The sequence below is a fragment of the Pagrus pagrus genome (genome assembly GCF_965226575.1).
Source record: "Pagrus pagrus genome assembly, chromosome: 23".
In the NCBI taxonomy this organism is placed as follows: domain Eukaryota; kingdom Metazoa; phylum Chordata; class Actinopteri; order Spariformes; family Sparidae; genus Pagrus; species Pagrus pagrus.
In genome coordinates this window covers 10131410-10158255 of record NC_140205.1, presented here as the reverse complement: position 1 = coordinate 10158255, position 26846 = coordinate 10131410, and the positions used below count along the sequence as shown (strand labels likewise).

General features: G+C 41.5%; 3 protein-coding genes across 3 annotated transcripts; 2 read left to right on the top strand and 1 right to left on the bottom strand.

Moving 5' to 3' along the window:
• Window positions 1–975: 975 nt before the first annotated feature.
• On the bottom strand, window positions 976–4441 carry LOC311252424 (uncharacterized protein). The gene is made up of 8 exons (XM_084345573.1): window positions 4330–4441; window positions 3970–4178; window positions 3320–3430; window positions 3030–3125; window positions 2832–2942; window positions 2491–2611; window positions 2186–2380; window positions 976–2093 (listed from the first exon to the last, which is right to left on the bottom strand). Exons 1-8 carry the CDS (start codon window positions 4346–4348, stop codon window positions 1078–1080), a joined length of 1878 nt encoding a protein of 625 aa, XP_084201699.1. The 5' UTR covers window positions 4349–4441; the 3' UTR covers window positions 976–1077.
• A 1363-nt stretch (window positions 4442–5804) lies between these two features.
• On the top strand, window positions 5805–11228 carry tspan33a (tetraspanin 33a). Its single transcript, XM_084345678.1, has 8 exons — window positions 5805–6117; window positions 7915–7972; window positions 8632–8759; window positions 9073–9147; window positions 9716–9811; window positions 9940–10068; window positions 10178–10339; window positions 10772–11228. Exons 1-8 carry the CDS (start codon window positions 6025–6027, stop codon window positions 10871–10873), a joined length of 843 nt encoding a protein of 280 aa, XP_084201804.1. The 5' UTR covers window positions 5805–6024; the 3' UTR covers window positions 10874–11228.
• A 4066-nt stretch (window positions 11229–15294) lies between these two features.
• Window positions 15295–26371, top strand: smo (smoothened, frizzled class receptor). The gene is made up of 12 exons (XM_084345391.1): window positions 15295–16133; window positions 18131–18330; window positions 18527–18736; window positions 18822–18994; window positions 19081–19300; window positions 19403–19526; window positions 19616–19708; window positions 20533–20641; window positions 21049–21234; window positions 21813–21961; window positions 23039–23173; window positions 23288–26371. The coding sequence occupies exons 1-12, from the start codon at window positions 15872–15874 to the stop codon at window positions 23899–23901; spliced, it is 2475 nt and encodes an 824-aa protein (XP_084201517.1). The 5' UTR covers window positions 15295–15871; the 3' UTR covers window positions 23902–26371.
• Window positions 26372–26846: the final 475 nt, after the last annotated feature.

The following is a 26846-nucleotide window of genomic DNA, read 5'->3' as shown; positions in this document are numbered from 1 at the left end:
GGCAGTACTGACTGTGGTTTACTGAGGTTTGGGGACATTTAAGGGTAAATAACTTTCAGCCTTTTAATCAATTATACCTAATTTGGACATAAAAACATTATTTCTATGAATCAAAAGGCTTACTTATTGTGCATTTGAATTAAGGCTGAACAGTTCATCAAAATATTATCAAAACTGCAATATTGTTGAGTATATTAAGGAATTATACATGCTTGTTTGGTGCAGACCCCAGCAAAACACTTTTTTCATCATATTTTTTTCTTACACCTATAGTGACACATAGAAGCATGATATTGTGTAGTTACACAACTGCTGTTTTTAACCACTAAGGTAGTTTTGTAGGTTGTGTATTTCAAATGTTATGAAATACATTTGATTGACAAAGAGCTATGAAAAATTAAACCTACTCTACATTACATTACAGGCTCTTGTATACAAGTCTTGAAGGTATTGTTTTAATGTGGGATTTAAGGCCATATATGTAGATAAAAATGACTTCTACATATAAACTTCATCAAGATTGTTCATCAATCACAGTCAGTGGTGGAATATTGAATACATTTACACCTGAACTGTACTTCAGTACAATTTTGAGGCACTTGTTGTGTTTTGAATAAATAAATAGTTTTAGAAACTCCTGAGGGGCATTGATAACCTATAACTGTTGTTAGACACTGTAGAAATGCATTAAGCTACCAAAGTCACACCATCCCAACATAGATCCAGAACACACTGCCCTTCAGCAGCTGTCAAATAAAACAAACTTGAAAAATAACCCTGATGGCACTGTTGACTCGCTGAAGCACCCGTTTCTTAGACCACCAATGGAACAGATGGAAGCCTAAAAATGATCAAGATTCGATGTTGGGCGCAGAACTTTTTTTTTTTTCTTCGGAGATTGTAAACAGCTGCTAAAATGCACCAGTCTGGTAACTGAATGAAGAAACCAAAGCAGATAACAGGAACTGCAAATACTTTTTATCCTTTTATGACATACAAATAGAGTTCATTTTGGCTGTACAGCAGTTTTCAAAACACATGACAAGGTTAAAGAACAACACTAAAACTTACACATTATTATGTGTCAGGTTTATGAGTAGCCAAGTGTCTTTTCAGATTGCCCTGCTGGGAGAATTCTCTCTCACAGTTTGGACACTTAAACGGTTTCACCCCGTTGTGGCTGAGCGTGTGTCTCTTCAGGCAGTTCAGCGTGAGGAAACGCTTCGGGCACTCGGAGCACATGTACGGACGCTCCCCCGTGTGCGAGCGCGTGTGTACGTTCAGGTGGCTCTTGCTGGAGAAGCCCTTCCCGCAGTGTGTGCAGGTGTACGGCATCTCGCCCGTGTGAGACCGATTGTGCAGCAGCAGCTCCCCGGAGGATAGAAAGGACTTCCCGCAGGTGGTGCACAAGAAATTCCTCTCGCCTCGGTGCATCTGCATGTGTCTCGTAATGCCCGCTTTGCTGAAGCCTTTCCCGCAGATAGTGCACAGGGTCGAGGGGCCTTCGTGCAGCCGCTCGTGCTGCTTGAGCGAATAGCTGCACAGGAATCCCTTGTTGCACTGGCTGCAGATAAATATCCGCCCTCTCTTGTGAAGTCTCTGGTGCTGATAGTATCCAGAAGAGCTGGTGAATCCCTTCTCGCACTGGCTGCAGTGGTACGCGAAGCTGTGAAGCTTCATGTGCGCCTTCAGCTGATTCGGATGTTCAAAAACCTTTTCACACTTTGTGCATTTGGTTTCCTCCTCTGTGAAGTTTTTGGTGACGGGTCTCGTGATCAGAAATCTTTTGTCTTCCCCCGTGGGCTCTTTCCGTCTACGTCGCTCCTTGTTTTCCAAGTTGTCCTTCTTCTGCTTCCGTTCCCGCTTTTTTTCAGCACTTTCTTTTTGTTTGCGTTTCCTCTTTTTCTCTGCGTTGCCTCCTACTTTCTTCTTTGCTGCATCTTTACTTGTCTTTGCTCTTGCATTTCTCGCGGACAGTTTTTTCTGAATGGGAGCCGTCCCGTGGTGCTCACTCCTAATGTGCTCTAGGACCTTCCTCTTTGTGTGGTGAGTGAACGAACACTGGGGGCAGATGAACACACGGGACAGGCGGCCTGAAGACAGCATGAAAAAAAACAAGTTAGTTAAATAAGACTTCAGATAGTGTACCAGCTCTGGTCTGCTACTGCAGCTGATTCAGTCTAACCTGATACATTTTTTGGCAACCAATCATCTGCATGGACATCCGAATCTTCTTCTAAATCTCCCAGTGCCACCGTCACTTCCCCATTGTCATAATCACTGTCGTCCTCACTGTAAGGCTCAGTGAACCTTTCCACTCCGGTCGAAGCAGGGAGGGCCAGAGTGGACAAGAGGATATCTTCCTCACTGCTGGGAGGAGCTGCAGGTAAAGGAAGATGAAAGTGAGCGTGACAGCACCAAGGGAAAAAAACAGATGAACACCACATACAGAACTCTTCCTGTTCCTCATGTCTTTTCTGTTAAACGTACCTGAGCTGAGAGTGCCCGACTGTCTGTGATGAAGCAGCAGACTCTTCAGGGCAAAGGGTTCAGACAGATGCAGTCCAATTTCTTCTGACAACGATGTTGTTTCGGTGAGCCACGCTGCTGTCTGAGACACAGAGACAAAACCATCTAGATGCAGGCTGACAAGTGAAATAACAATCATGTTCTTGGTGACCTCAAAGCAAAACTCAAAACATTTCATTTTATTTCAAATGCCTGTTAGTGTTATACAGATAATGTTCTAAAAATCTGCTGACTCTAACAACTTCATTACATTTCTGATTGTATATTCCCGTGTCAGTAAGTGTGTGACCTGCTGTTAGTACCTGCTGAAGGTCCGGTACTGGCAGCAGCAGCTCCAGCCTGCACAGGAACTCAGACACAAGCTGCTGCAGTCTTTGGTCGTAGGCAGAGCCGTAGTTTGCAGGAAAAACCTCCTGCAGAAAAAGCCAGAGCTTTGCATTTAGATTATAAACACATCGCCGCTGTGAATAAATGGTTGGATATCTCACAGATTAACTCACTTGGAAGAATGACTCCTTTTCAAAAGGAACATTCAAGAGGTTCTGAACCAGGCTGGCAAAGTTGGTGTACGAGGTCTTCAGTATATCCGCACTGGCCTGTGAGGAAGAAGAAGAAGACTTTTCATATCAGTTATGTTTCTACCTTTGGCTTGTATTAAAAAAAAAAGTTAAAAACAGTAATAGTATCCCAGATCATGTATTTTGGGAACTCCATATTCAGGACTATGAGAAAGCCCTGAATTTATGTTTATTGTCCAAGTTTTGTTCATGGAGCAGCTCTGATTTCTCACCATCTGATCAGTGGAGCTCAATTCAGCACTGCAGGCGTGGATTTTGTCCAGATGGCTCTGGATGGACTGCAGGTTGGCGACACCATCCCCACGGCACAGCTCCAGGACCAGCTGCAACGGGGCAAAGGTGGGAAACAGGTAACTCAGAAGAGCATGACATGGCAGGGACAAGATTGATTTCAATTGTGAAAAGAAAAACTGAAGGTTGAAATGTACATGTTACTAATTACAAGACACACTAACATCATATCTAAAATGTTCAATTACACATGAAGGACTTCTCCTCTATGATGACTTAAAAGTCGAGATTAAAAGTCCATCCTTGACAATTTAGCATCGTGTAACATAATCTAAAGGAGGACTTATTATAGAAATGTTGTTGAGGGGTAAAACACCTTGTATGTGACATTTCTGCATTTCAAGTTGCACCAAAAAACAGGCACAGATGTAATTTTAAACAGTAACATCTGAGAAATCTTAAAGTATAGGCATATTACTCCTTATGCACATGCTAGTTAATGAAGGTTGGAAAAACAGAAGTGAAATGTGTCCCTTATGCAGCCACTGAGGGAAACGTGAACCAGGATCATACTATCTTGTCATCTCTGACATTTATATCTAAAGGCTCACAGTTGAGAGTAAGTCCTCACCCTTGCTCTGAGGCCCAGGATGAGCTGAGCTCTCTGACAGGGACTCAGAAGCTCTGGGACCATCTCTGTCGCCAAACTGATGAAGTCCACCAGCTTGTCATACTGCATCACACTGTGCTGCTGCACCACTTGCCACATGAAAGCAGACATAAGTCTCACTGGAGGGACGAGGAGATGTAAGGATGCCAGAGGAAGAGGGGGAGGGGAGCCTGGAGAGGACATTAAAGACAAGCGTACTGGAGTAAATAACGTGTAGCTCAGAGCTAACGTTAGCTTAATAACTGCATTAGAAACGGGATAATTTGGTAAATTGGCTGTCTGCGTTACTTGTTGGGTAGATAAATAAATAATGATACAAACCTTTGCTCTTCCACGCCATTTCTTTGTTTAAAAAGTCCGAACTATGATGAAAACATCATTCTGCACTCACTTCACAGTGCAGAGAAGATGCACTCACTACATCCGGGTGTGAACGGATGTTATGGAAACTGACGTGCAGTGTGCGTATCCCTTCAAAATAAAAGTTGGGACGCTCAATTATATTCTATTGAAAAGCAAAGATTTAGATGTGATAGTAACAAATATAAATATATGTATATTTAAAAAAAAAACAACAGTAGGGAAGAGAAGCGAAAATATACAGATTGTGATGTTTGAGCACTTTCTGCCGGTAGATGGCGCAAATTTGCTACTCTTTTTGTGGTATTCTGCATCTGTTTTGCCCTTTAGTTTATTCATTTGAACCACTGTTAATGTCATGAGTAAAATCTGTGCTTTTTCTACTATTACAAGTAGAAATGACTGCTGTCAAAAATACATATAGCGTAATGTTTAAATAATGTGGTATAAACAAAACTAACCATGTCAAACAAGAAGGATGCGACTCATGCCATCAGGTGTGTATGTGATCAATAAAACTTTTCATTAGTTCCACATATGCTCATTGTAAACATCCCCTGCACACGCGTGTCGTCAACATGGCTTCCTCTTCTCCCTTATTTAAAAATTCCAGAATATATGAATATGAAAATATTTTTGTTTTCCCCTTCCCTCTAAAGTCTCATCTCAGGGTGTGTTTACTAGAGGCTTCAAGTTTCCACATCACATTATGCACAGAGGAAATGTTCACTTACTCATACATCATTGTGCACAGTGAAGCTCAAACATTCAACATTATTGAAAAGAATAAAAACACTAATTTAACTTGAGGGGGACTTTAAACTCACCATGAACTGAGGGCTTATCTATTACTGAACTAAAATATATAAATACAAAAAGTACACCCATCCAGGCTGAAGTAAATACAAGTTTTAGTATTAATCTTTAATGGGGAAAACATAGTAAATGAATGCAAAAGTACCATAAATTGCTTGTATAATGTGCTTTCTAAAAACACTAAATCTTTTACTTAGGTATTAAAGTAAAGTAAATAAAGTGTCAGACATAAAGGTGCAATATAGTAATAATTTAATTTTAGCTCTCTTTGTGTTCATGACTGAATAAACTGACATTAAAGGACAACACAACTTCATACTGTTTTACTTTATTTATATTTGGCGGACCCTGCCACCTTTCTAGCTTCAAACTGTTTCCTCTATGAACAGCTTGTTTATTCAGTTAAGTTTGTATTATTACCTCATTAATATTGTTACACAATTTTAGATTTAATTTCTTCTCCAAAAAGTTGATAGTGCCCCTTTAATGGCAAACACGTAGGAAATAAAAGCAAAAGTCCCCCCAAAAATTTTTTATAGAATGCTTCCTCAAAATAAAAGAAAGTACCCAGCGCTCCAGGTTGATGATCACCCTTAAAGACGTGACACAGGCTGGTAACACACACCCAGTGCGTAACACACACGCCCAGTGAGTGCTGCCCACACAGCTCTTGCCTGCAGCAGCTTGTGACTCTCACTGTAACTGTACGTGTCGGCTCAGGTCTATTGGTTATGCCTGCGAGTCTTAAGCTCACTGAAACTCGTGTTTATCTGTTTTATTAATATAATTAGTAACTCATTTGTGCGCAAAGTTGGATTTTACGCTTGGATACTTGTCGCCATGGGAGGAAGACGCAGAGGAAACGACGAAGACTTCAGCTTCGTCAGTCCAGTTGTTAAATATCTACTGTTCTTATTTAATTTCATATTTTGGGTGAGTGGCTGTTTAACCTTTTATTTGCTTTTCCACGTGTGCTGGTCAGTCACAGTGTTTCTCGGCCAATCGCATCTGATCTCTGGTAGTTTCAATTAAACTCCTTATAATTAACAATATAAGAGTTATTTCAGGTTTCAGTTGTGGCACACTCACTGTGTTTTCTGAGCTCAGGGCGTGACGTGTTGATTTTGAAAATTGGAGCGCCACCTGCTTTGTTTGACTTGGTAAGTCATTAACTTTTTACAAAACAAAACAAAAAAAGAAGTGAAACAGTTCCCAGGAAATAGAGAAAGGGAAGTCAACATACATGTCTGACACATGCACACCAGCTGTCTGCTGCTCAAACACTGGACAGTTTGACAGTAAACAAGTTTTATTTTTACTGTCAGGAGTGTGTTATCAGATTTTGTCCCAGAGGTTTCTGAGCTCAGAACCTGTTTGGTATTGTTGTGAGTGTTTGAAATACCTACTCTGAGTAAACAAACTGTGCGCTGCCGTGGTTTGAGTTCAGGATAGGTCCTTTCATGACATAAGCAGCTGCCAAGAAACACAAACTTCCAGTGATCCATATTCTGATGCACATTTTTGCACAAATCTCTCTGCGGGTATTATTAGCCGTGACTGTCTGACTGTGGCATCTCGTCCTCCCACAGTGAGATGTTAATAATTGAACAACTCTCGGCTTTAAAAGTGAAGGATTCGGTTAAAAGTAACAGCAGTGGGTTGCAAACAAACCAAAGTTCATATCAGTGAGTTGCAGCGTCAGGCGCTCGGGGACTGTAACATAAGGGGATTTCTGACTTAGAACATTTTAAAGCAGATCTGTCGTTGCAGATTAAACGTGTGAGCGGAGTGTGAGGAGACTTTTCTTGTTTCTGCTCGAGCATAAAATGACAGAAAAAGAGGACAAATACAAGTTGAGTGTATACACAGAAGAATCCAATTGCTTCTTTACGTGTTAATATCCAAGAAGCCATGAAATATGTTTGTCTAAATGCTCAGGGACATCCTTTAAACAAACCTGCATGAGCTTCCTTGAACATGATCCCGGCCGTGTACAAACAGGATAAGGCCGTGTAAAAACTTGAAGCTCTTCAACGTGGAATGTGTTGTCATTTCTGTTGCCTCTGGCTACAAAGAGCTCTGTGTAAGACAATTATCACCGCAAATGCTGGACTAGATTGTCTGTAATCTTAGGAAATGTCACGTAAACTCCATGTTTAGTCAGAATCCCAGAAATTAGCTGTCTGGTGAGTCGGCACAGTGATGATTATACGATGAATTAGTCATGTTTCCAAATAACAACAGACATTTTTTTGCCTTTTAGCTTCAGGTGTCAGGTCTGGTGTATTCACAGCGAGAGCAAACCTTTACAAGAAGGTGCAGACAAATCTAGCCTTGCCCTCCTAACCCAGGAGGGTGCAGTGTCTGTGGTAACTGGATCCATTTCATTCATGGTGGGAAGAGTGTTTCTGAGGGCTCCCTTTTATTCTATTGAGGCAAGGAGAGAAGCACTGAGTGAATGGAACAGGTTTCTGCCAGGTTGGTTTAGTCAAATGGAAACAGAGTGGATGAATTTCCTTTTGACTCACCTGAAGTGAAGATTTTACTATCAGTTAAGTCTTGCCCATGACTCATACCGTATATACCTGTTGCCACTCCCTGGACAAGTATGAACATACAAGTAGTTCTTCTCATCTCTGTGGTTTCTTCTCATTATGTCCCAGTTATAATATTTTGAAATGCTTGAACCATGAAGACGTTTTGTGAAATCTTTTTTCTCTGTGTTCTCAGATAATCTCCCTGGTGATGGTGTCAATCGGCGTGTACGCCCGCATGATGAAACACGCAGGTGAATGATCCTTCACTGATAGAGCACCCAGGCTCTCTTCATGTTTAGTGTGAGACAGAGGGAGTATTAAGTGTCAGGACAGCGATGTTGCTTTTTGTTTGGGGCTTCCACTGTATGGAGTCACAGGAGGGCCATTAAAAAAATCTGTGAAAGATTACATTTGCATTTATTTATTCCTCCTATATTTCCACATTATCTTTTACACATTTTTTCAATTTTACTTTATATTTCCTCATTTCTTTTAGTTCCCATTTTTTTCCCCATTAATTTCGTTTTATATTTCCAGTTTTTACCTACTTATTTATTCTTTTACTTATTGTTCTTTATTTTTCCACATTTATTTTCTTGTTTTACAGATGTATTATTTTATTTATTTTCTCGTATTTTATTTTTTCTTTATATATTTTAACATTTTTATTCATTATTATACTTGTTTTTCCTTTGTATTTCCGCATTTCTCGTTTACTTATTTCTTATCTTATTTATTGTTCTTTTCAGTTCCACATTTATTTTCTTGCTCTTTTCCAGATTTATTTTTTATGGCACTGCTGTGACTGTGTAATGTTTCCTGTTTCTTTCAGCGAGGAATAATTCTGTCGTGTGGAGCAGTTCCTCTGCTCACATCGGTCTTTGAACTCCTCTTTTCTTCTTCCTCTCAGAGGCAGCTCTGGCGTGTCTGTCAGTGGACCCCGCTGTAATGCTGCTGGTTGTGGGGGTCCTCATGTTCATCATCACCTTCTGTGGCTGCGTGGGCTCCCTGAGAGAAAACATCTGCCTTCTGCAGACAGTAAGTCAGGAGTTTTTCAACCAGGTCGGGCTTTAATTTATTCTGATTTTTGACACACTATGAGCTGCCAGATAATCTTAATAGCATTTTATTTTAAAATCAATAAAATCAGCCTTAATGCTTGTAGAGGAAGAATCTTAAGCAGAAGCAGCTTAAGCAGTCTAATGAAAACAAGAGACTCTGTCTTTAGTTGACTAGTTTTTTACTGTGTCTTTCTGTTGTAACCCCTTGCTTTTAGCTTTCTTGCTTATTTTCTCTAATTAGAGAAGTTATTTTTAGTGCTGTAACTATCTCCCCCTCCACCTCCTCACAGTTCTGTGTCTGTCTGACGGTGATCTTCATTCTCCAGCTGGTCGCTGGGGTCCTGGGCTTCGTCTTCGCTGATAAGGTATGGAACAACAATATGGAGTATCAATTAGAATAATATATGCATAAATGTATTTGGGAAAAAGAAAGTGTTTTTTATACTCTGAACTTCTGTTGAACTTGGAAACTGGTGTCTTAGTTTTAATATATATTATTAGAATAAATCAAATCTAATTATCTATGCGGGGCAATAACAGCATAATAAAATTGATGCACCTTGAAAAGGGTACTTAATTTGTTTTTTCGACACTTTCCTTGGGGTAAACTGAGCTTTATTTATTATTTTCTGATTGTGAAGACTGAGGAAACACTGCCCTCTCCTGGTCTTTATCTGTAACTGCTGCAACATTTTAATTTGCTCATACATGGCTGTTATAAATGTGATTGTGTTTGCCAGATCTTGAGAGGAAGTTGGATTTCTGATGTTTTACAGCAATTAGAAAGAGCATAGTTTATTGGGATAGTTATATTTGTCATGAACCTGCTCATAGCTGACAAAAACATACTTGATATGAAAACATATGATACATCTAACAAGTCTGTCTATTCAAGATTATCTGTTAAATTTGCTTTTTTCATACTCTGCTAAGGCTCGTAACAAAGTGACTGAGATGATCAATAAAGCCATCATCCACTACAGAGAAGACATCGATCTGCAAAACCTCATTGACTTTGGTCAGAAAGAGGTAAGGACTGAATCCAAATACAGACTTCATGTGCCATGCATGCTGAACTGTCACCATCATCAGGGATAACAGTAGCCTACACAAACACCTAACATGTCCTGTATTGATTTCCATCCTTGTTTCCGTAGTTTGGCTGCTGTGGTGGTGTCACGTTCACTGACTGGTCCCAGAACATGTACTTCGAATGCAAGCAGAGCAACCCCAGCAGAGAGCGCTGCTCTGTCCCCTTCTCCTGTTGCATCATGCCCACAGACAAGGTCTCCCTCATCACAAGACTCTGCTCGTATCTTTTGTGTCGTTTGTTTTTTGATACGTCATTTTACCTATATCTATTTATTGACTTGTCTTTTAACTCTAAATTTGCAGGTGGTTATCAACACCATGTGTGGACAAGGTATGCAGGAGTTAGAGTACGCTGAAGCTGTAAAGCACATCCATGCCAACGGCTGCATAGACAAACTAGTGGACTGGATCCACAGTAACCTGTTCCTGCTGGGAGGCATCGCCCTGGGACTGGCCATACCACAGGTGAGATATGAAAATGAGCCTCCATCCACTTAAAATGCAGTAATCTGCATTCAAGCCAGGTTCGAACATTTTGTGTAATTTTGTTGACATATTAGACAATTTTGAACATGTCTTTTTATCACTCCATAAATCAGAAAATACAGTCAGTAGCTGTAGTAAAAAAAACAGGAATAGGATCATTTTTAGGAATAAAATGTCGTATAAATCAGGCTATGAATGATAAATGAGCAAACCCTTCTGTAAAAACCTTCCAAATATAGAAATCTGAACTAAAATATGCATTTTGGACATTTTCTGTCCACTAACTTGAAAGCAGACATGTTATAGAAGCAAACCATACCCATGAACATTTTTTTCCACCTGTAGTGTCTCCTCTTTAGAGGAGAGACTTGTCATGCCCAACTGGTGAGCCCTCTGTTTTGTCTTCTGCAGCTGGTTGGCATCCTCTTGTCTCAGATTTTGATCAACCAGATCAAAGACCAGATCGAGCTCCAGAACTACAACCTCAAGCACCGCACCGACCCCTGGAGATGACCCGGGCCAGATCACACCAGATTCTCATGAACGGCACCAGAAACTTGGTGCCACCGGCAGGTGTCTTTGCCAGCGCTCTGAAACAAAAAAAACAAGCATCTTTCATCTCTGCCTGGATTGAGGCTTCTTCTTCATTCATCTCGACTTAGAAACACAAGACGTGTGTCAAGCGAAACCACTGATGTGCTTGGAGAGGGAAGTCAGGACACAGAGTGGAAACTGATAGAGGAAATGGGACTCTGTCGCCACCTACTGGACATAGACCATGCTTGAATTTACCAAACTGTACAAAAAGCAGAGGCAGGATGGATGTTTGGTGCTCGGGGTCACATTGAGGGGATCACTGACCTTTACGTCCTTTTTTTATCATTTCTTTTGTGTCAAAGATGCCAAATAGGAGTGTGAGTCAATGCATATCTGTGTATTTTTTTGTTCCAGCTGTATCCACGATGTTGTAAATACTAATTAACTGACTGAACTCGCATTTTTCAACATTTTGTAGACGTTTTAAAAATAAAAGAATGTCAGACAGAAAGTCTTACGCATACTCAGCGATGCTGCTCGTGGCTGCTATCGCCTGCGAGATGCATCTGACGTTTATTTCATCTGACACGCGTACCCTAAAAATACGCCTGTTTTCACTTGGTAGCTAACGAGTCAAACAGAAAGGTCAGCCTACTTGATACATTCCTGAAGATAACGCCTGGTGGTGTGTAGTATTTACCTCTACACCCTGTTACAGAAGAGAAATAGTACGAGAGCGTAATAAACCTTGTTTACATGATGGTCGTAGGCGTGTTCATTTGATAATTAACTGTATTGCACCAATGGTCTCCATAGTAACACGGCCATGCTGGGCAGCCTGGTTGTCCTGCCGAGACCTCACACTGCACATGATGTCATTTCCTCCTCACAGCTCAGCTGCCAACATGGCTGCACGGTGCACGTATTTTATGTTAATATATGCCAAACCACAAACTGTGTATTCCTTTCTCACATATGTTGTGGCTGATGAATCCTGTATGAATCATTTCAATCCTGTCCTCCACTCCACCACTTTCTTTGTCATTTTTTTTTTTGTAGTTGCTTGCAACTCAAATACAAAAAGAGAGGGAAATTCCCAGTTTACCACTAAAGAAAACAGTTGTGCGAATGCCTGAGGTGCTGCAGTGTTGTTGTGTTGAAGGGCCAAGTTTGTGTTGTGCGACCAGACCGTGGTTGAGGTTCTGTGAGTGTGGAAACAAAAAATCAGATTTACAAAAGGAGTTAAACACTATTGGTTGTCTTGCTACGGTAACAATTTAAGCCTGACTCGCTCTGACAGCAAAGGAGAGTGTAGCTGTAATTAACTGCTTTTGTTTGAGGCTTTTTGTGTCTGAAAATCATCGCAGCATTAAAATGTTTTTAATTCTTTGTATGGTGATAATTCTGGGGCAAACCATCTGAGGAAAAGCTGCCATTTCATTCTTCACCTTCTGTCAAGAGAAGCACGATCCAACTCAACCTCTCCTCTCCTCCCCAGTCCCGTTTCTCCGCCTGGCAACTAAAAAACCCCAGTTTCTGAGACATTCCCAGCCTGAAACCCGATGCCTGTAATCTTCGGGAGCCCGAAACAGTCCTGCATGTTTAACAGCCTTTTGACGCAAGTCCGCAATCTAAACATGACATTTCGATGTTAGTTTAAAGCTGCAGTTACTCCCCTCGCTGGGATTTTCCCCTTCGGCACGTAAAACAAAATGTCACCGATCAATCTGATGGCACAAAGGAGTGAGAAAAACATCGGGGATGGATGGCAGAGGTGTGACATGTTATAATTTAGTAAAAGCCAGCTGAGTGTAATGAGAAAGTGACAGTTGTAACAGCAGCGTACGGCTCTCGTGATAGTGGCTGTGTTTTGGTATGAGTGTGTGTGTGTGAGTGTGAGTGAGAGTGAGTGAGTGTGTGTTGGCCTGGGCTCTGGGACACTGTGTGTGGTCCCTCCTGGTTTTTTGCCTCTGACTCACTCAGGCGGCCATGTTGCTGTGGATTTCAAGGAGGCCCAGACAGAGAGAGAGGGAGAGAGAGCGAGAGAGGGGAGGGAGCAGAGCTAACCCAGATTTACACTCAGAACACCGGGGGAGAAACAAAGCATCTGCAGCCATGCAAATACCACAAGTGCACCGTCCAATTAATGCGATAACAACAGCACCACGCTCGAGGATTTAACCAGTTTGAAATTTCTCTCTAGTGGCATCCTGAAGTATTTGTGGACATTCTAGTAAACTCCAATAAAATCAGCATAAAATAATGTACGTTTTTCGTGTTGTTTTGCAGTTGTTAGTTAGCTTCCTGCAGCCACGAGAGGAAGTCCAGTCCATTATGGAAGTCCCAGAGGATTTAATGTAGTTTTGAGTTATTAACTGTGCCCCTCCACTGCCTCACTCCCACACACGGATACTCACAAGCACACTCCTGCCATATAAACTGCTACTACACAAAACTTCATGTGAATCTTGCACAATTCTGACCGTCGTGATCTTAAAGGTGCGGTAAGTGATTCTGAAGAAAGGCGGTTGATTGTTGAGTCTCATTCCCCGGTCGTCGAATACTGACTCAGTGATTTGTACATCAACCCTGGGAAGGAGACTCGACAATCAACTGCATTTCTTCAGAAGTGCCTTCTTACTCACTAATATACAGGAAACAGATTATAAATGTGAACCAATCATCTTACATCTCTTTGATTGTATCTCCTCATGTAATCCTTCACAGTCAGACATTCATTCAGCTAGACTTCAGCAGATGAGACCACATTTATGGTATCTGTATGTTGTTTGACTATAACATGGTGTTTCAAGATATTGTATCATTATTGCCTAATAAGTGTAAATTACACATACTGCCCACGTGGCCTTATTTATATAATATTATGTACATACATTTTGTATTTATTAGTACTTATAAGGAATATCTCTGGAATATGACCTAATACATTTACTCAAGCACTGTAATTAAATACAAATTAGAGGTACTTATATAAATAAATACTGTTATTTTCTTTTTACCTACTAGTTACTTTACACTCTGGGTTAATGTGGCAACATTTCTCTCTATTTCAGAATTTTTACAAACCAAACAATCAATCAATCAATCAATCAATCAATCGATTAATCAAGAGCATAATCATGAGATTAAACCGTAATGAAAATAACACAAAATAGTTCCTCAGTAAAATCCTGCATTACACTGATGCATGAGTAATAATAATCTAATTATATAATATATGTAGTAGTATGACAGTCACAGGGGACATTTTATTGTATTAAAAACTTTTACTTTTAACAATTAAACTACGTTTTCCTGATTATGTCTACACACTTTTACTTGAAGGTGCACTCAGCAGTTTTGGGGGCGAGATTTTAATCAGAGGAGACAGATTTTATTCATTTAATTCATGACTGAATAAACTATATTAACAAATGGTTCTCAGAGGAGAGCACAATTTAATTCTGTTTTACTTTAACTTTGTTTATATTTGCAGGACCTTTCTCAGCAGCCATTTTTCATATTTTCCTGTGAGGATAGCTTCTTTGATTATATATTTATATTTCTGAGTTTATTGTGACCATATCAATGTTAGTAAATATGATCTTTCTGAGTTTGAATAGAGTACTTTTACAGTTTGGTATTAGTACTTTTAATTCAGTAAAGGATCTAAGTACTTTCTCCATCACTGTACCTATATTTACACTATTTGTAATACACATATCTGGAGTTCTGGATTTCTTTTGCACAAATAATTGAACAATTAATTTACACAGTCTAGGCCATTGTTATTTATCTAATGCACATTGCTCTTTAATGTCATCTCCTCTTCTATTTCTATGTATTTAATTCACATTGAAATACACTGGAATACCCATCTCTTGTGCAGCTGTTGCATTTTAAATCCGTACGTTATTCAATATGATGGTGAGAAGCTCATAATGCAGCATCAGCACCACCTCACTGAAAGTGCACATACATTTTAAACACATGTTTGTTAATGACTGCTGCATTAAAGCCCATGCACATTGCTTAAGTAGATCAATAATCAGTGAAAGGTCTTGAGGACCACCTGGGGTCTTCATAAAAACTGTGAGACGTGGTCACATGATCACACAGGTGTCTGATTCAGCACAGACTACACAGACCCTCCTGTCAGGTGGAGGCTCTGTGTTGTTTGGGGGGGGGTCCTTGAGATGAGGAGTTTTTGGAGAAGGCCTGCCATAAGGCACATTCTTCCACTTGCAGAGGGGGATGGGAGGGGAGGTTTTGTTGCTCTGGCTCTCCCCCACCATGTGCATACCAGAGACAAAAAAAAAAAAACACACACACAACCAGCAGACACCGAGCTGCAGCTCGTGAACACAACACAGAGCTGCGATCAGGACGCTTCACCGGGATTAAACTCGCTCCTCTGGACGCGCAGAGAGATGTGGGATAACTGCTCATCTTATTTTTCTGCCTGCATGTAAATAAAGGGGGGGCTGTGGAAAAGGGGGTGGTGCGTCAGAGCTGGAGATCCTATTACAGAGATCCAGACTTTTTCATGGCAAGTTTTTTGGAAGTGGGGGGAGGGCGAAATCTACTACTTTCACGGCGTTTTCATACCCAGCCCTGATCGCTCCAAATGAACACTTTGTATTGTTTTTTAAAGCGGATGATGCGTTTTCTCCAAAGCTGAGGGCAGTGTGTGTTTTTTTTTGTAAACCTCGGAGCTGCCGGAGTTTGGATAATGAAGGAATTCCGGAGGATCCAGCGAGGATCGGACGAGAAGTGCAGAATAAAAAAAGTTTGGGAGGACTGCGAGAAAAGTTTGACGCGCTCCGCAGATTTTCCTCCTCGACACGCCGCGTTTGGAAACTTATTCTGAGGACTTGGTCTGCGCGTACATCTGCGAACAGGAGGAGTGAATGAGGCGCCCGAGGATTCAAAAAAGTAATCTCACTTGTGCACGGTTGAATCTCCTCTCCCAAGATGTCTTCCCAGGCTCGGAGCCCCATTGTTGGATTTTACGGGATGCTTTGCGTCTGGGCTGCCTGGCTCTCGGGCTCCGGGGCAGTGTTGTCCCCGAACGGGACGATATTTGAGGACAAATGCAAGAAGACCACAACTTGCGAGGTTCTGAAGTACAACACATGTCTGGGATCGCCTTTACCTTACACGCATACTTCTCTGATCCTGGCGGAGGACTCCACGACCCAAGAAGAGGCTTATGAGAAGTTGACCATGTGGTCTGGTGAGTTTTAATGTCTCGTTTTAGAGCCTATAGAGTGATGATCATCCTGTAGTTAAATCAGACAACTGTGGAGACAGTAGATGTAAAATAAATCCCATTTGTTGGAGTGTAGATGCCAAAAACAGAGTTCTGTAAACACCTGTGGGGTTATTATGAATGTTAAGATGGCTTAAAATACTTTAAAGTGATAATTAAGAAGTATAACCTCACTATAAATCTATTATTGACTGCATTGTGTAGATTTTGTAATAAGCTCAGCATAAGAAAATTATATATTTTGTCTGCCATGCTTTTATTTTGTAGTAATTAAACAATAAATACATGCATAAGTGAATAAAAAAAGTGGAGCCAGTTTGATTAATTAAAAAAAATATCTTGTTATAATCATTACACAGAAATATTCAGCATTGTTGACCATGTGATGGTCATGTTAATTGGTGTGTCAATGGGCTGTGATGAGGTAGGCAGAGACCCCTCAACAGGAAATGAAGGGTTAAAAGCCATTAAAGGCAACAATGGGAGTCACTCACAGGTGTGAGAGAGGAAACAATAGTGGAGTCTGGCTGATAAAAGGTTTGTAGATGTTCTGTAAGAGGACTTTCACATTCATGAGCAAACACTAATGAGCTGCCAGGGCCTGGACAGTGACTCGCAGGTGTCAAGTGCTCCTAAATAACTCATAAGGAGCCTTATTTGTATCTTGGGTATGGTTTATTGTGGCTCCTGTGCTCCTGAGAATAATGATTATTTTTGCTCTGTTAGGTTTAAATATGCTTTTGACTGTTTCCACCAAATTGTTGTCTATGTTGTTGTTGTTGCTTTAAAAAATGTTCACTCTGTACTGATACAAAATGTCCCGGTGTATCACAGCTGGACTCCTTGCAGATGCTTTTTCAGACTTCACGAGATTTCACAAGATCACCCTTTATCGGGACCACACTCAAATAAAAAAAATGAATTTTCCACATCAATTAATCTGCAGGATAATTTTTTGATTAATCACTTTGTCCATAAAATGTAAGATGTTGCAGATCATCAGGTGACACCTTCAGATTGCTTGTTTTGTCTGAGCAACAGTGAAAACCTGAAACATATTGAGGTGACAAGAGTACAACATAGAACGATAGCAATAACATTTTTAATTAGTAGTTGTTGATTAACTTTCTGTTCAGTGGCTGAATACCAACGATTATTTTCATTATCAGTTAATCTGCCTATTCTAGCCTCATCCAATATCAAATTAAACATACTTAAATCTGCTAGAACCAGATTTTTCAAATCTGTACTCATTCGTAGATACCAGCTGCCTTAATATACCTGATTGTTTACATCAAAATCCATATATTATTCCCTGAGCAACTAATGGAAATGGCGAAAAAAGCACTACGGTGCTGACGTGTTAAAGAAAGTTAAATACAATTCCTGGATATGTGGCCGAGAGCCACTCTCCATCCAAGTGTTGTGGAAATCAATTTTGTAGTTTTTGTGTAATCCCGCTGACAAACCAACCAACAAACCAACATACGATCACAGGCCAAAACATAACATCCTCTGTGGGGGTAAAACTTTGTCAACCAACAGTCCCAAACCCAAAGACTCTTCATTTACTGCCATAAATGACAAAGAAAAGCAGGACGTCCTGACATTTAAGAAGCTGGAGCCAGCAAATTTTTGACACTTTTGCTTGTAAAATGACTGAAACAATCTCTTAAAATAGTTGGCAACTAATTTCCTGCTCATTGACTTATCAATTGTTGCAGCTCTAAACAGTTTGTCAAACCGACTGATCTATGTTCTATCCTGTTCCTGTCATAACTTTATTAATTTATATTTGCACATCTCCACCTTCCAGCTTTGGATAAATATTAGTTAATCGATAATAACAGTGATCACCATCACTGACATCAGTCTGATAAACGTCGCCCATGTCTTGCTGTACATTTCTCATGTGTAATGTCAAATGTTCAGCCCGTTCTAACACTGTTTTTCTCTCCTAGGTTTGAGGAACGCTCCTCGCTGTTGGTCGGTCATCCAGCCGCTGCTCTGTGCCGTCTACATGCCCAAATGTGAAAACGGTAAAGTTGAGCTGCCCAGCCAGAGCCTGTGTATGGCGACGCGCCGCCCATGTAGCATCGTGGACCAGGAGAGAGGCTGGCCCAGCTTCCTTAAATGTGACCAGTTCCCTGTTGGCTGTTCGGTAAGCTTCACCGTTACATAATGTCATTTTCACCGCAGGTCAGAAGTCAGGGCCAGCTGGAGAGCAGCCACCTTTGATTTTTAAAAATGGAATAATTTATTGTAATGATACCTTCAAGAAACTTTTTCTCAAATGATATCAAAGTAATGTTGGATTAGAAGCTCACCTTTCCCCTTGCCTTGTCCTCCGTGTGCAGAATGAGGTGCAGAAGCTCAAGTTCAACACATCAGGCCAGTGTGAAGCTCCCCTGGTGAAGACGGACATCCAGTCCAGTTGGTACAAGGACGTGGAGGGCTGCGGGATCCAGTGTGACAACCCTCTGTTCACCGAGGAGGAGCACGATGACATGCACGCCTACATCGCTTACTTCGGCACCATCACCCTCCTCTGCACCTTCTTCACCCTGGTGAGACATAACTGTGATCTTCTATTCCTATTCTATAGATACCTTTTCAGCCGTCCTCTGACTTTGAAAATGTCCTCCGATTCAGGCCACTTTTCTTGCCGACTGGAAGAACTCCAACCGCTACCCAGCCGTCATTCTCTTCTACATCAACGCCTGCTTCTTTGTGGGCAGTATCGGCTGGCTGGCCCAGTTCCTGGACGGAGCCCGCGACGAAATTGTCTGCAAGAGCGACAACACCATGCGACTCGGGGAGCCCTCGTACGTCTTCAAGCAATCAGTCACGAGATTAGATTAGAATATAATCCAAACGAAAAAAATTGAATTCACTCATCTGTTCTGCACAGGTCTTCAGAGACGCTCTCGTGTGTCACCATCTTCATCATCGTGTACTACTCCCTGATGTCGGGCGTGATCTGGTTCGTCATGCTGACCTACGCCTGGCACACGTCCTTTAAAGCTCTGGGCACCACCCACCAGCCGCTGTCGGGCAGAACCTCCTACTTCCACATGGTCACCTGGTCCATCCCCTTCATCCTCACTGTGGCCATCCTGGCTATCGCAGAGGTAAAATCTCACCCACTTTTTTTCCAGTCATGGGAAAAGATTAGTTTTTTTTTTCAATTTCATCACTTATTCATCGTTTCCCCATTGTGTGCTGGTCCACAGGTGGATGGAGACTCGGTGAGTGGGATCTGTTTTGTGGGCTACAAAAACTACAGGTACCGGGCCGGGTTCGTGCTCGCTCCCATCGGAGTGGTGCTTGTCGTTGGTGGCTACTTCCTGATCCGGGGTGAGTGACTTAAAAACCGAAGGCAGTTCCTTCCCTTATTTTCAAATCTTTCAAGCTTTGTGACCAGCGCTTCACATTTCTCTTTTCAGGCGTCATGACGTTGTTTTCGATCAAGAGTAACCACCCAGGACTTCTGAGTGAGAAAGCGGCCAGCAAAATCAACGAGACGATGCTGAGGCTTGGTACGTTCTCTCTGTCTGTTGCCACTTCACAGCACATTGTAGATGTGAGAAACGGCATGAGGGTGAAAGCCGTCCTGTTTGTGATCAGAGTTGAGATCTGGGTCGAGTTAAGGTGAAGAAATTGAACGTTTAAAGATGTGGCAGCATGTTAATTTGGGCACACTTAACACAGGGTTTATATAAAGGTTTGTAAGTTTTTGGGAAATGCTTAATCCTAGCTGTTACATTTGCAGGGATAGGAATAGAGAGCTGCAGCCTTAAAACCCAGACATAAGTTAGCATTTTTGCACTTCCAGTTCCCTCTTTAACGTGTATCAACATGCTAACAAGTGGCCAAATGAGACTACAGAGGTTATCAGGGACATTAAACGTCATCAGGCAAACTACAGAGACTCATTTACTCATGGATATCTACTTGTAAACTATTTTAACTCAACTTTTCCGACTTGTACAGTTTTCAATTCACAGTAGAATTAAACAAAACGTGTAACCATCGTAAACTTTTGTTTGCCAGAGGGCTTATTTTCTGCAATAATCCAAGGGAGATGCAAACTTCTGGCTCGTTATATGCTTGAATTTAAGTCTACTCCGTGAAAAATGCTTGATTTTAGACATATAATCTGGTGTTTCATCCACACACTAACTAAAAATCTTTAATATTTTAAATGAAACAACTTTCTACTGTCTTTTACAATGATTTCACCCATTATTCCACATTTTTTCATTATCATTTTAGGTACACTTTTGCTTTCTGTATGAATGATACTGGCAGTGAAGAGTCTGGTGTCTCACACCTCATCTGTCGTTCTGTTTCTCCTCGTCAGGCATATTCGGATTCCTCGCTTTTGGCTTCGTTTTCATCACCTTCGGCTGCCACTTCTACGACTTCTTCAACCAGGCTGAATGGGAGAAGAGCTTCAGAGAATATGTTCTGTAAGTCCTCAGTGTCTCTCCTCTTTAGGTGTCAGAAATCCCGTTGAGAAGTCTGCCGCTCTTTCCCTTGATCGTACACTCAGTAGCAGAGGTTTACACCTGCCTGCATCGGGGCTACTTAAAGCTAAATCTTCCACACAGAAATCCACAAACTGATGCTGTTGAGACTTCAAACCGCTGCTCAACCGCTCAGCTCGCAGCGGTGAATGCAGCCCTATTCCCCCACACTGTTGACACTGGCTGGATTGGAATTAATTTAGCCTCAAATATGTAAACCACTCTCTCCTGCCCGAACATGTAAAAGACTCTTATTTACCTGATTCAGCGTTTGAATGTAGCTCAGTCACGAGGAAGTATTCAAGGCGCGTGTAGCGTGGAGATGAATCATCTCATCGTGTTTTCGACAGGTGCGAAGCCAACGTGACAATCGCCTCTCAGACCAACAAGCCGATCCCAGAATGCACCATTAAGAACCGGCCCAGCCTGATGGTGGAGAAAATCAACCTGTTCTCCATGTTTGGGACGGGAATCGCTATGAGCACTTGGGTCTGGACCAAGGCCACCATCCTCATCTGGAAACGGACCTGGTGCAAGTAAGCAAACGTCAGACAGTTTTCTGTGGTCATAGTTGTGCCTCTAAAAACACATGATTCCAGAGGTTGTGTTTCATTCATTGAGTTTTGGAAATCTGTAGTTTGGATTCCTTGTAAGTGCTTGAAAACTGCTGGAATCTTAACCCTAAAAATCCATCTTTAAAAACGTGGATTTTCCCCCCTCATCATTTAAAAGTACGGGGGCATAAATTTGCTCAACTTCTTGCTGTGCGTCTCCAGTGTGTGCATTTAGGTTTGCTGTGTTAATCCCTGGTTTTGTAACAGCACTCACAGGGGCTTACTGTGACTTGGATTTCACTCGCAGGAATTAGTTTCCTTCTCGCTTTGAAACAAAAAACAGTAATTCTACGAATGATTGTTTTCGGTTCGGGCTTAAGTCTCATCCAGAGTGAAGTGACTAACATGTAGGAGATCCACGTCTTACCCAAGGTCACATGCCTGTCCCTCTTTCTAACCGCCTGATCATTTTCTGTGGGGGAACACAGCCTTTCATTCTATCAGGTATTGTTTTTACCTGTGGTCTCTCTTTTTTAACATGCCTTACGTTCATGTGTCAGGATTATCGGCCGTAGTGACAACGAGCCCAAGAGGATCAAGAAGAGCAAGATGATTGCCAAGGCGTTTGCGATGAGGAAGGAGCTTCACAAGGACCCAGAGAAGGAAATGTCCTTCAGCATGCACACCGTGTCTCATGATGGACCAGTGGGTGAGTACTTCAGTGGATACATGTACTACTGAGGACCCACTAGTGTGTGGCTGTGTCTGTAACTGCAGTGAACCTTCTCTTGTCCTGTATTTTCTTATTTTAAAGTTTAAGAAGTACTTAACTTATTTACTTAGTTAGAAAGATAGTTGTTAAATTTATTCCCAGGCCTTCAAATTGGGCTATTGGCTCGCCGACCAGAAGCGTTGGTATTTGACGACTAAACAATCGACTATAACTGGATTACTGCACCTTTAAACTGCGTGTTTACAAACAGCAACTAACAAATCCTACATAGTATGCCTTTAAAATGAACTCAGATCATTCTGGGGAAACCTACACTGATATTTATTTAGTTGTCCACTATTTGGACTGAAGAATGACACTTTGGAGGCCATGTCTGGAGATGTTTGCGTGCCTCCACCTTGTGGTAAATAAGTGAAAATGCAAGGTGTCTGTTAGTCAGGTCTATGTGTGCATATTATTCATAGAGTCCTCCCTGTTTGCCCCCATTGTAATGGGTGGCTTCACCCAAAATACATTCACTTATCTTTGAGGCTTCTGGAACGACACACTGTGGTTCAATTTTGTAATTTAGTTTCTTAAACAATTGTGTTGGGTAGACATCTGAAAGCCTAGGCACGTAAAAACTGAAACTGTGCGTGAATATATGCCGCTATAGGTAGGTGATAAACTACATTTTGTACTTTGTGGTCGCCGACTCTCTGAGCTTCGAGTTCAGTAGAAGAACGTCAAAGATGGCGCCATGTGTGCTTATATAATGCTATACTCCTTTGTGAACCACTACGTGTTATTTTTCCTTCAAATTTGGCCTGAAAAAAATGTTCCGTTTGCTTTTTTGTGGCCCAGAGGCTACACAACTGTTATGTCTGTAGCGAAGAACTGAATGACACATTCCTCTGCTCGTGTAAGCTGTGAGGCCGCTGCGGCTGCGGTGCTTGTTTAGCTTGGAGCAGTTCAGAGCTGCAGGGGCACCGCGGGGGAGCCGTTAACAGTATGTTGGATTTAAAGTTGTCCTTAGTTGTCCCTAAATTGAGAGTTTGCGGTTTGTCTTCATAGCTGGCATCAATTTCGACCTCAATGAGCCATCGAATGACGTGTCGTCAGCTTGGGCGCAGCATGTGACTAAGATGGTGGCCAGGCGAGGGGCCATCCTGCCTCAGGACATCTCTGTTACTCCTACTGGTACACCAGGTGAGAGCTGGGGACTGAAATTCACACCTTCTGCTTCAGATTGTCTTTTTTCCTCTTTTCTCCCTCTCTTTATTGGAAGAATCACCAAATATGTTTCTGTCATTTTTTTCCCAGTGCCACCCCCAGAGGAGAGGAACAGGCTGTGGATGGTGGAGGCTGAGATTTCACCAGAGATGATAAAGAGGAAAAAGAAGAAGAAGAAGAGGAAGAAGGAGGTACGTCCAGCGGAGGAGGCTATGGACCACCAGGCTTATCACCAGCGCGAGTTTGGTCGGAGCTCAGTGCCTCGTCTGCCCAAACTGCCGTGCCACCCGAGTCTGGTCGCCAATCTGCGGGAACAGCAGAAGCAACAGCAGCGGCAACAGCTGCAGCTGGAGGAGGAAGTCCTGCCAGGGTCCTTCCCAGATTTCCAACCCTCCTGCGAGGAGAGGTGTCCCTACCCACAATACCAGAGCGGTTGGAACAGATATGGCCGCAGCCTGCTCACTGACCATCTTACCCACAGCGACCGCCCAGAGGATCTGGGTCTCGGCCCACGCTGCCCTCCCACAGCCTCCACCTGGCAGACAGGTGGTTCTTCCCGCTACCCCGGGGAGACGGAGGGGCTGTCAGAGAGGATGGCCCATATGGCTCGGGTACCGGCAGCACGAAGGGCTGGCTATGGACCGGTTCACTCCAGGACCAATTTAATGGAAGCGGAGCTCATGGATGCTGACTCTGACTTCTAAGAGCATAGCTCCGATTTATTGCTTCGTGGTACACAGACAGTAAGCTACAAAAAGTGCTGGAAACTTTCAAAAATCTTACTCAAGTGCACCTAATTTCCAGTGCCCAGAGGTCAAGATGGAACTAAGCTGGTCAGTTTTTTAAATCTTTTTGTTTTTTCTTTCTTTCGAGTTTGTTTTGTTCTTACAAAAAGCAAAGGGATAAAGTGAAAAAAATATGTTGTGAATAAGTTAATGAAAAATATTTTTTTATACTTTATTTGTGTCCAATGAAATTTCAAAGGCAACTCGGTGATGACAAGACAAATGAGGCAGCTAAACTTTATATGGCTTGAAACCGATGTCTTTATTCTGAAGCCCCCTGCGTTCATTCAGCCCCGTTTGTGACAACATTGAACTTTAAACGCGGCAGGATGAGTAACGGTGTCATTGATGAATTGCCAACTGCCTGTCAACTTTATTTTGGCAGTTGCTAAAACGTTTGAAAATTGTTATATTCTTAATCTTGGATTGTCTGCTTTTGTCAGCCTGACTCATACAGAAGACCACACAGGTTAAAAAAAAAAAGAAATGTACGGGCTACTTGCAAATATTGTTTAACCCAGGTCTTCTTTTGTGTTATATTTAAATGTTCTTAAGGCTCCATTTCTGTCTTCCCACTACTATTTAGCCATTAATAACTTGTGTTTATGTACAGTTAATTAGAGGTACTAACCATTATCTCCCTTGCCCTAGTAATACTAATATAACAGAAAATATTGCTAAGTGGTTTTGAGAGGTTGCCTTAAGAATCTATGATACAGGAAGAACTAAAAGAAATGGTTAAATTTGTACATGCCATATTGTAGAAATTGAGATTTCCATGTCTTTTTTATCATAAAGCAAAGAAAAAGAAAGAAAATGCTGAATCCACAGAGAAATGCACACGAAACTGTGCCTTTAAACGAGCCATCGCGACTTCCGTAACGTTCTGATGTCACAACTATACGCCCTATAACGCCCTCAGCCACGCCCCCCAGCACAGCCACGGTTGCAAAAACACCTGCAGAACTCATGTGGAAACACGGTGGGCGGGGCCTGCTCAGTCCTGTGAGACCAATCAGAGCTGACTGGGCTTCCTCGGGAGGGGGGCCTTAAAGAGACAGGAGCGTTCAGACAGAGGGTGAATACGAGTGCTGCAGCAATGGACAGTATGTGAAAAGTAAAAGCATCTGAACAGTTTCTAGTCACCACCCAAAATAGAAGTATGAACCTAAAAATGAGCATAATATGTGGCCTTTGAGTCAAACACATTGCCCTCTTTGCGTTGTATTTAAACAGAAGAACCCAAATTGTTATCTCATCCTTACTTGCCATCATTTTATTGACATCTACAAAGTAGCAGTGACACGATTGTGTCAAAGAATTAACTTAACACCCGGCTGACAAGCAAACACAAGGCTTTCAGGGGTTGTTGAGTTACTCTTTAAACAGATATTATTCATAAAGATACTGAGCTGAAATACATGATTCAATACACCCACAGATAGCTTATTGTTTGTTTGGAGAAGAGTACTGAAATGTCCATCTTAACAAGTTCTCTTTGTATACTTCCGAACAACTTTTCTTCTTGTATAATTATTTTTAAAAGTGTTATTTTTTTACAGCAGTATTTCTACTTTTGTTTATCTGTTGTACATATTCAGTCTAAACTGGGCTTCATATGTGTGTCCTCTTCTCTTCAGTCCAGTTGAAGGTCGTCTTCACGATGTATTTTACACTACAGTGGGCTTAGAAGTCACCTTTTACCTAAATGCATCTATTTTTCACCCTCTCTCTTTCTAAATGTGTGTACTGTACATAGGTTGTCCATAGATTTCCTCAATAAGGGTATTATTTGTACAGATTTATATATCAAGTCACTTGATCACTCTGCTGATATGATAAATAAAAAGGGAAGAGTCAACTACGCTATAAAAAGTTTTCACTGTACTTGTGCTGTAACCAAAATTTCACCCAGCGTTGTCATGTTACACTCAGTATGGATAAATGATGCTGAAGCAGACTGTGATAGAGCGCCTCATAGCCGATACAAATTAGCCTGTCTAATGTAATTCATGTGAGATGTGTATGATAGAGAATTATTTATGTTATTATTAGTTACCACACTGCTATGAATTTGTCAATGTAGTGAGTCTGGCAACAAAAATAAAGCATAGCTGATGTCCACCCCAAAAAGTTTATGTTCAAAGATTATTAAAACATTAAATGAAGATTACTTTAGACATCATGTTTCACTTTTTTATGCCTTGGAAAGTAAATAAATTCTGTTTTTTGTGAGCTGTCTAAAGGATGTCGGCCTACCAGCTGGTCTTGTGTTGCTTTCTGTGTTTAGTCTCCCAACTGTGTAAAAAGAAAAGATTACTGTCACTTTGACTGTGCAGCTGTACTTTTTGTGTTTTCATGTGTAAATAAAAGTAACCCTACACTTTTCTGTGTGATTGTTTTGTCATATTTTCACACACTGGATTCAGTTTTGCCTCTAGAGTGTTACTATTACATTCAGAGCCAAGTGTCTGATTGTACAAAAAATAGATGCCCACTGATGAGAAACCACTGAGGCTTGTTCAGCTACATTGTTTTCTGTCAGCTGAACGATAAAAAAGGTTTTAATCTGTTTCCCAAGTCGTGCCTCTTTTTCCTAATACGAACAAATCCTTTCATTCAGTTGGTATAACATGAACCCAAAACTTTAAGTCCCCCTCCGGTCAAATATGTTCCTACAGTTGAATGTTTGAGCTTCGCTGCGTATAATGACGGACAGTGTGTGCAGAGTTCACAGAAAAACTCAAACGCAGCCATCTACTCATCCACATGCTGATGGAAAGTTAGTTAGGTGAAGTATCGTCGTAACATTTCTGGAGCTTTGCAGCAAAACGGCACTACATCATTCTCCTAAACAACTGAAG

Coding starts and splice junctions, on each gene's coding strand:
- tspan33a (XM_084345678.1), top strand. CDS start 6,025: ATGGGAGGAAGACGCAGAGGAAACGACGAAGACTTCAGCTTCGTCAGT. Junction 6,118..7,914: donor TATTTAATTTCATATTTTGG/GTGAGTGGCTGT, acceptor CTGTGTTCTCAG/ATAATCTCCCTGGTGATGGT. Junction 10,069..10,177: donor GCATCATGCCCACAGACAAG/GTCTCCCTCATC, acceptor CTAAATTTGCAG/GTGGTTATCAACACCATGTG.
- LOC311252424 (XM_084345573.1), bottom strand. Junction 3,431..3,969: donor TCCTGGGCCTCAGAGCAAGG/GTGAGGACTTAC, acceptor GCCCCGTTGCAG/CTGGTCCTGGAGCTGTGCCG. Junction 3,126..3,319: donor TGAGCTCCACTGATCAGATG/GTGAGAAATCAG, acceptor TCTTCCTCACAG/GCCAGTGCGGATATACTGAA.
- smo (XM_084345391.1), top strand. CDS start 15,872: ATGTCTTCCCAGGCTCGGAGCCCCATTGTTGGATTTTACGGGATGCTT. Junction 21,962..23,038: donor GTCTCATGATGGACCAGTGG/GTGAGTACTTCA, acceptor TTGTCTTCATAG/CTGGCATCAATTTCGACCTC. Junction 23,174..23,287: donor TACTCCTACTGGTACACCAG/GTGAGAGCTGGG, acceptor TTTTTTTCCCAG/TGCCACCCCCAGAGGAGAGG.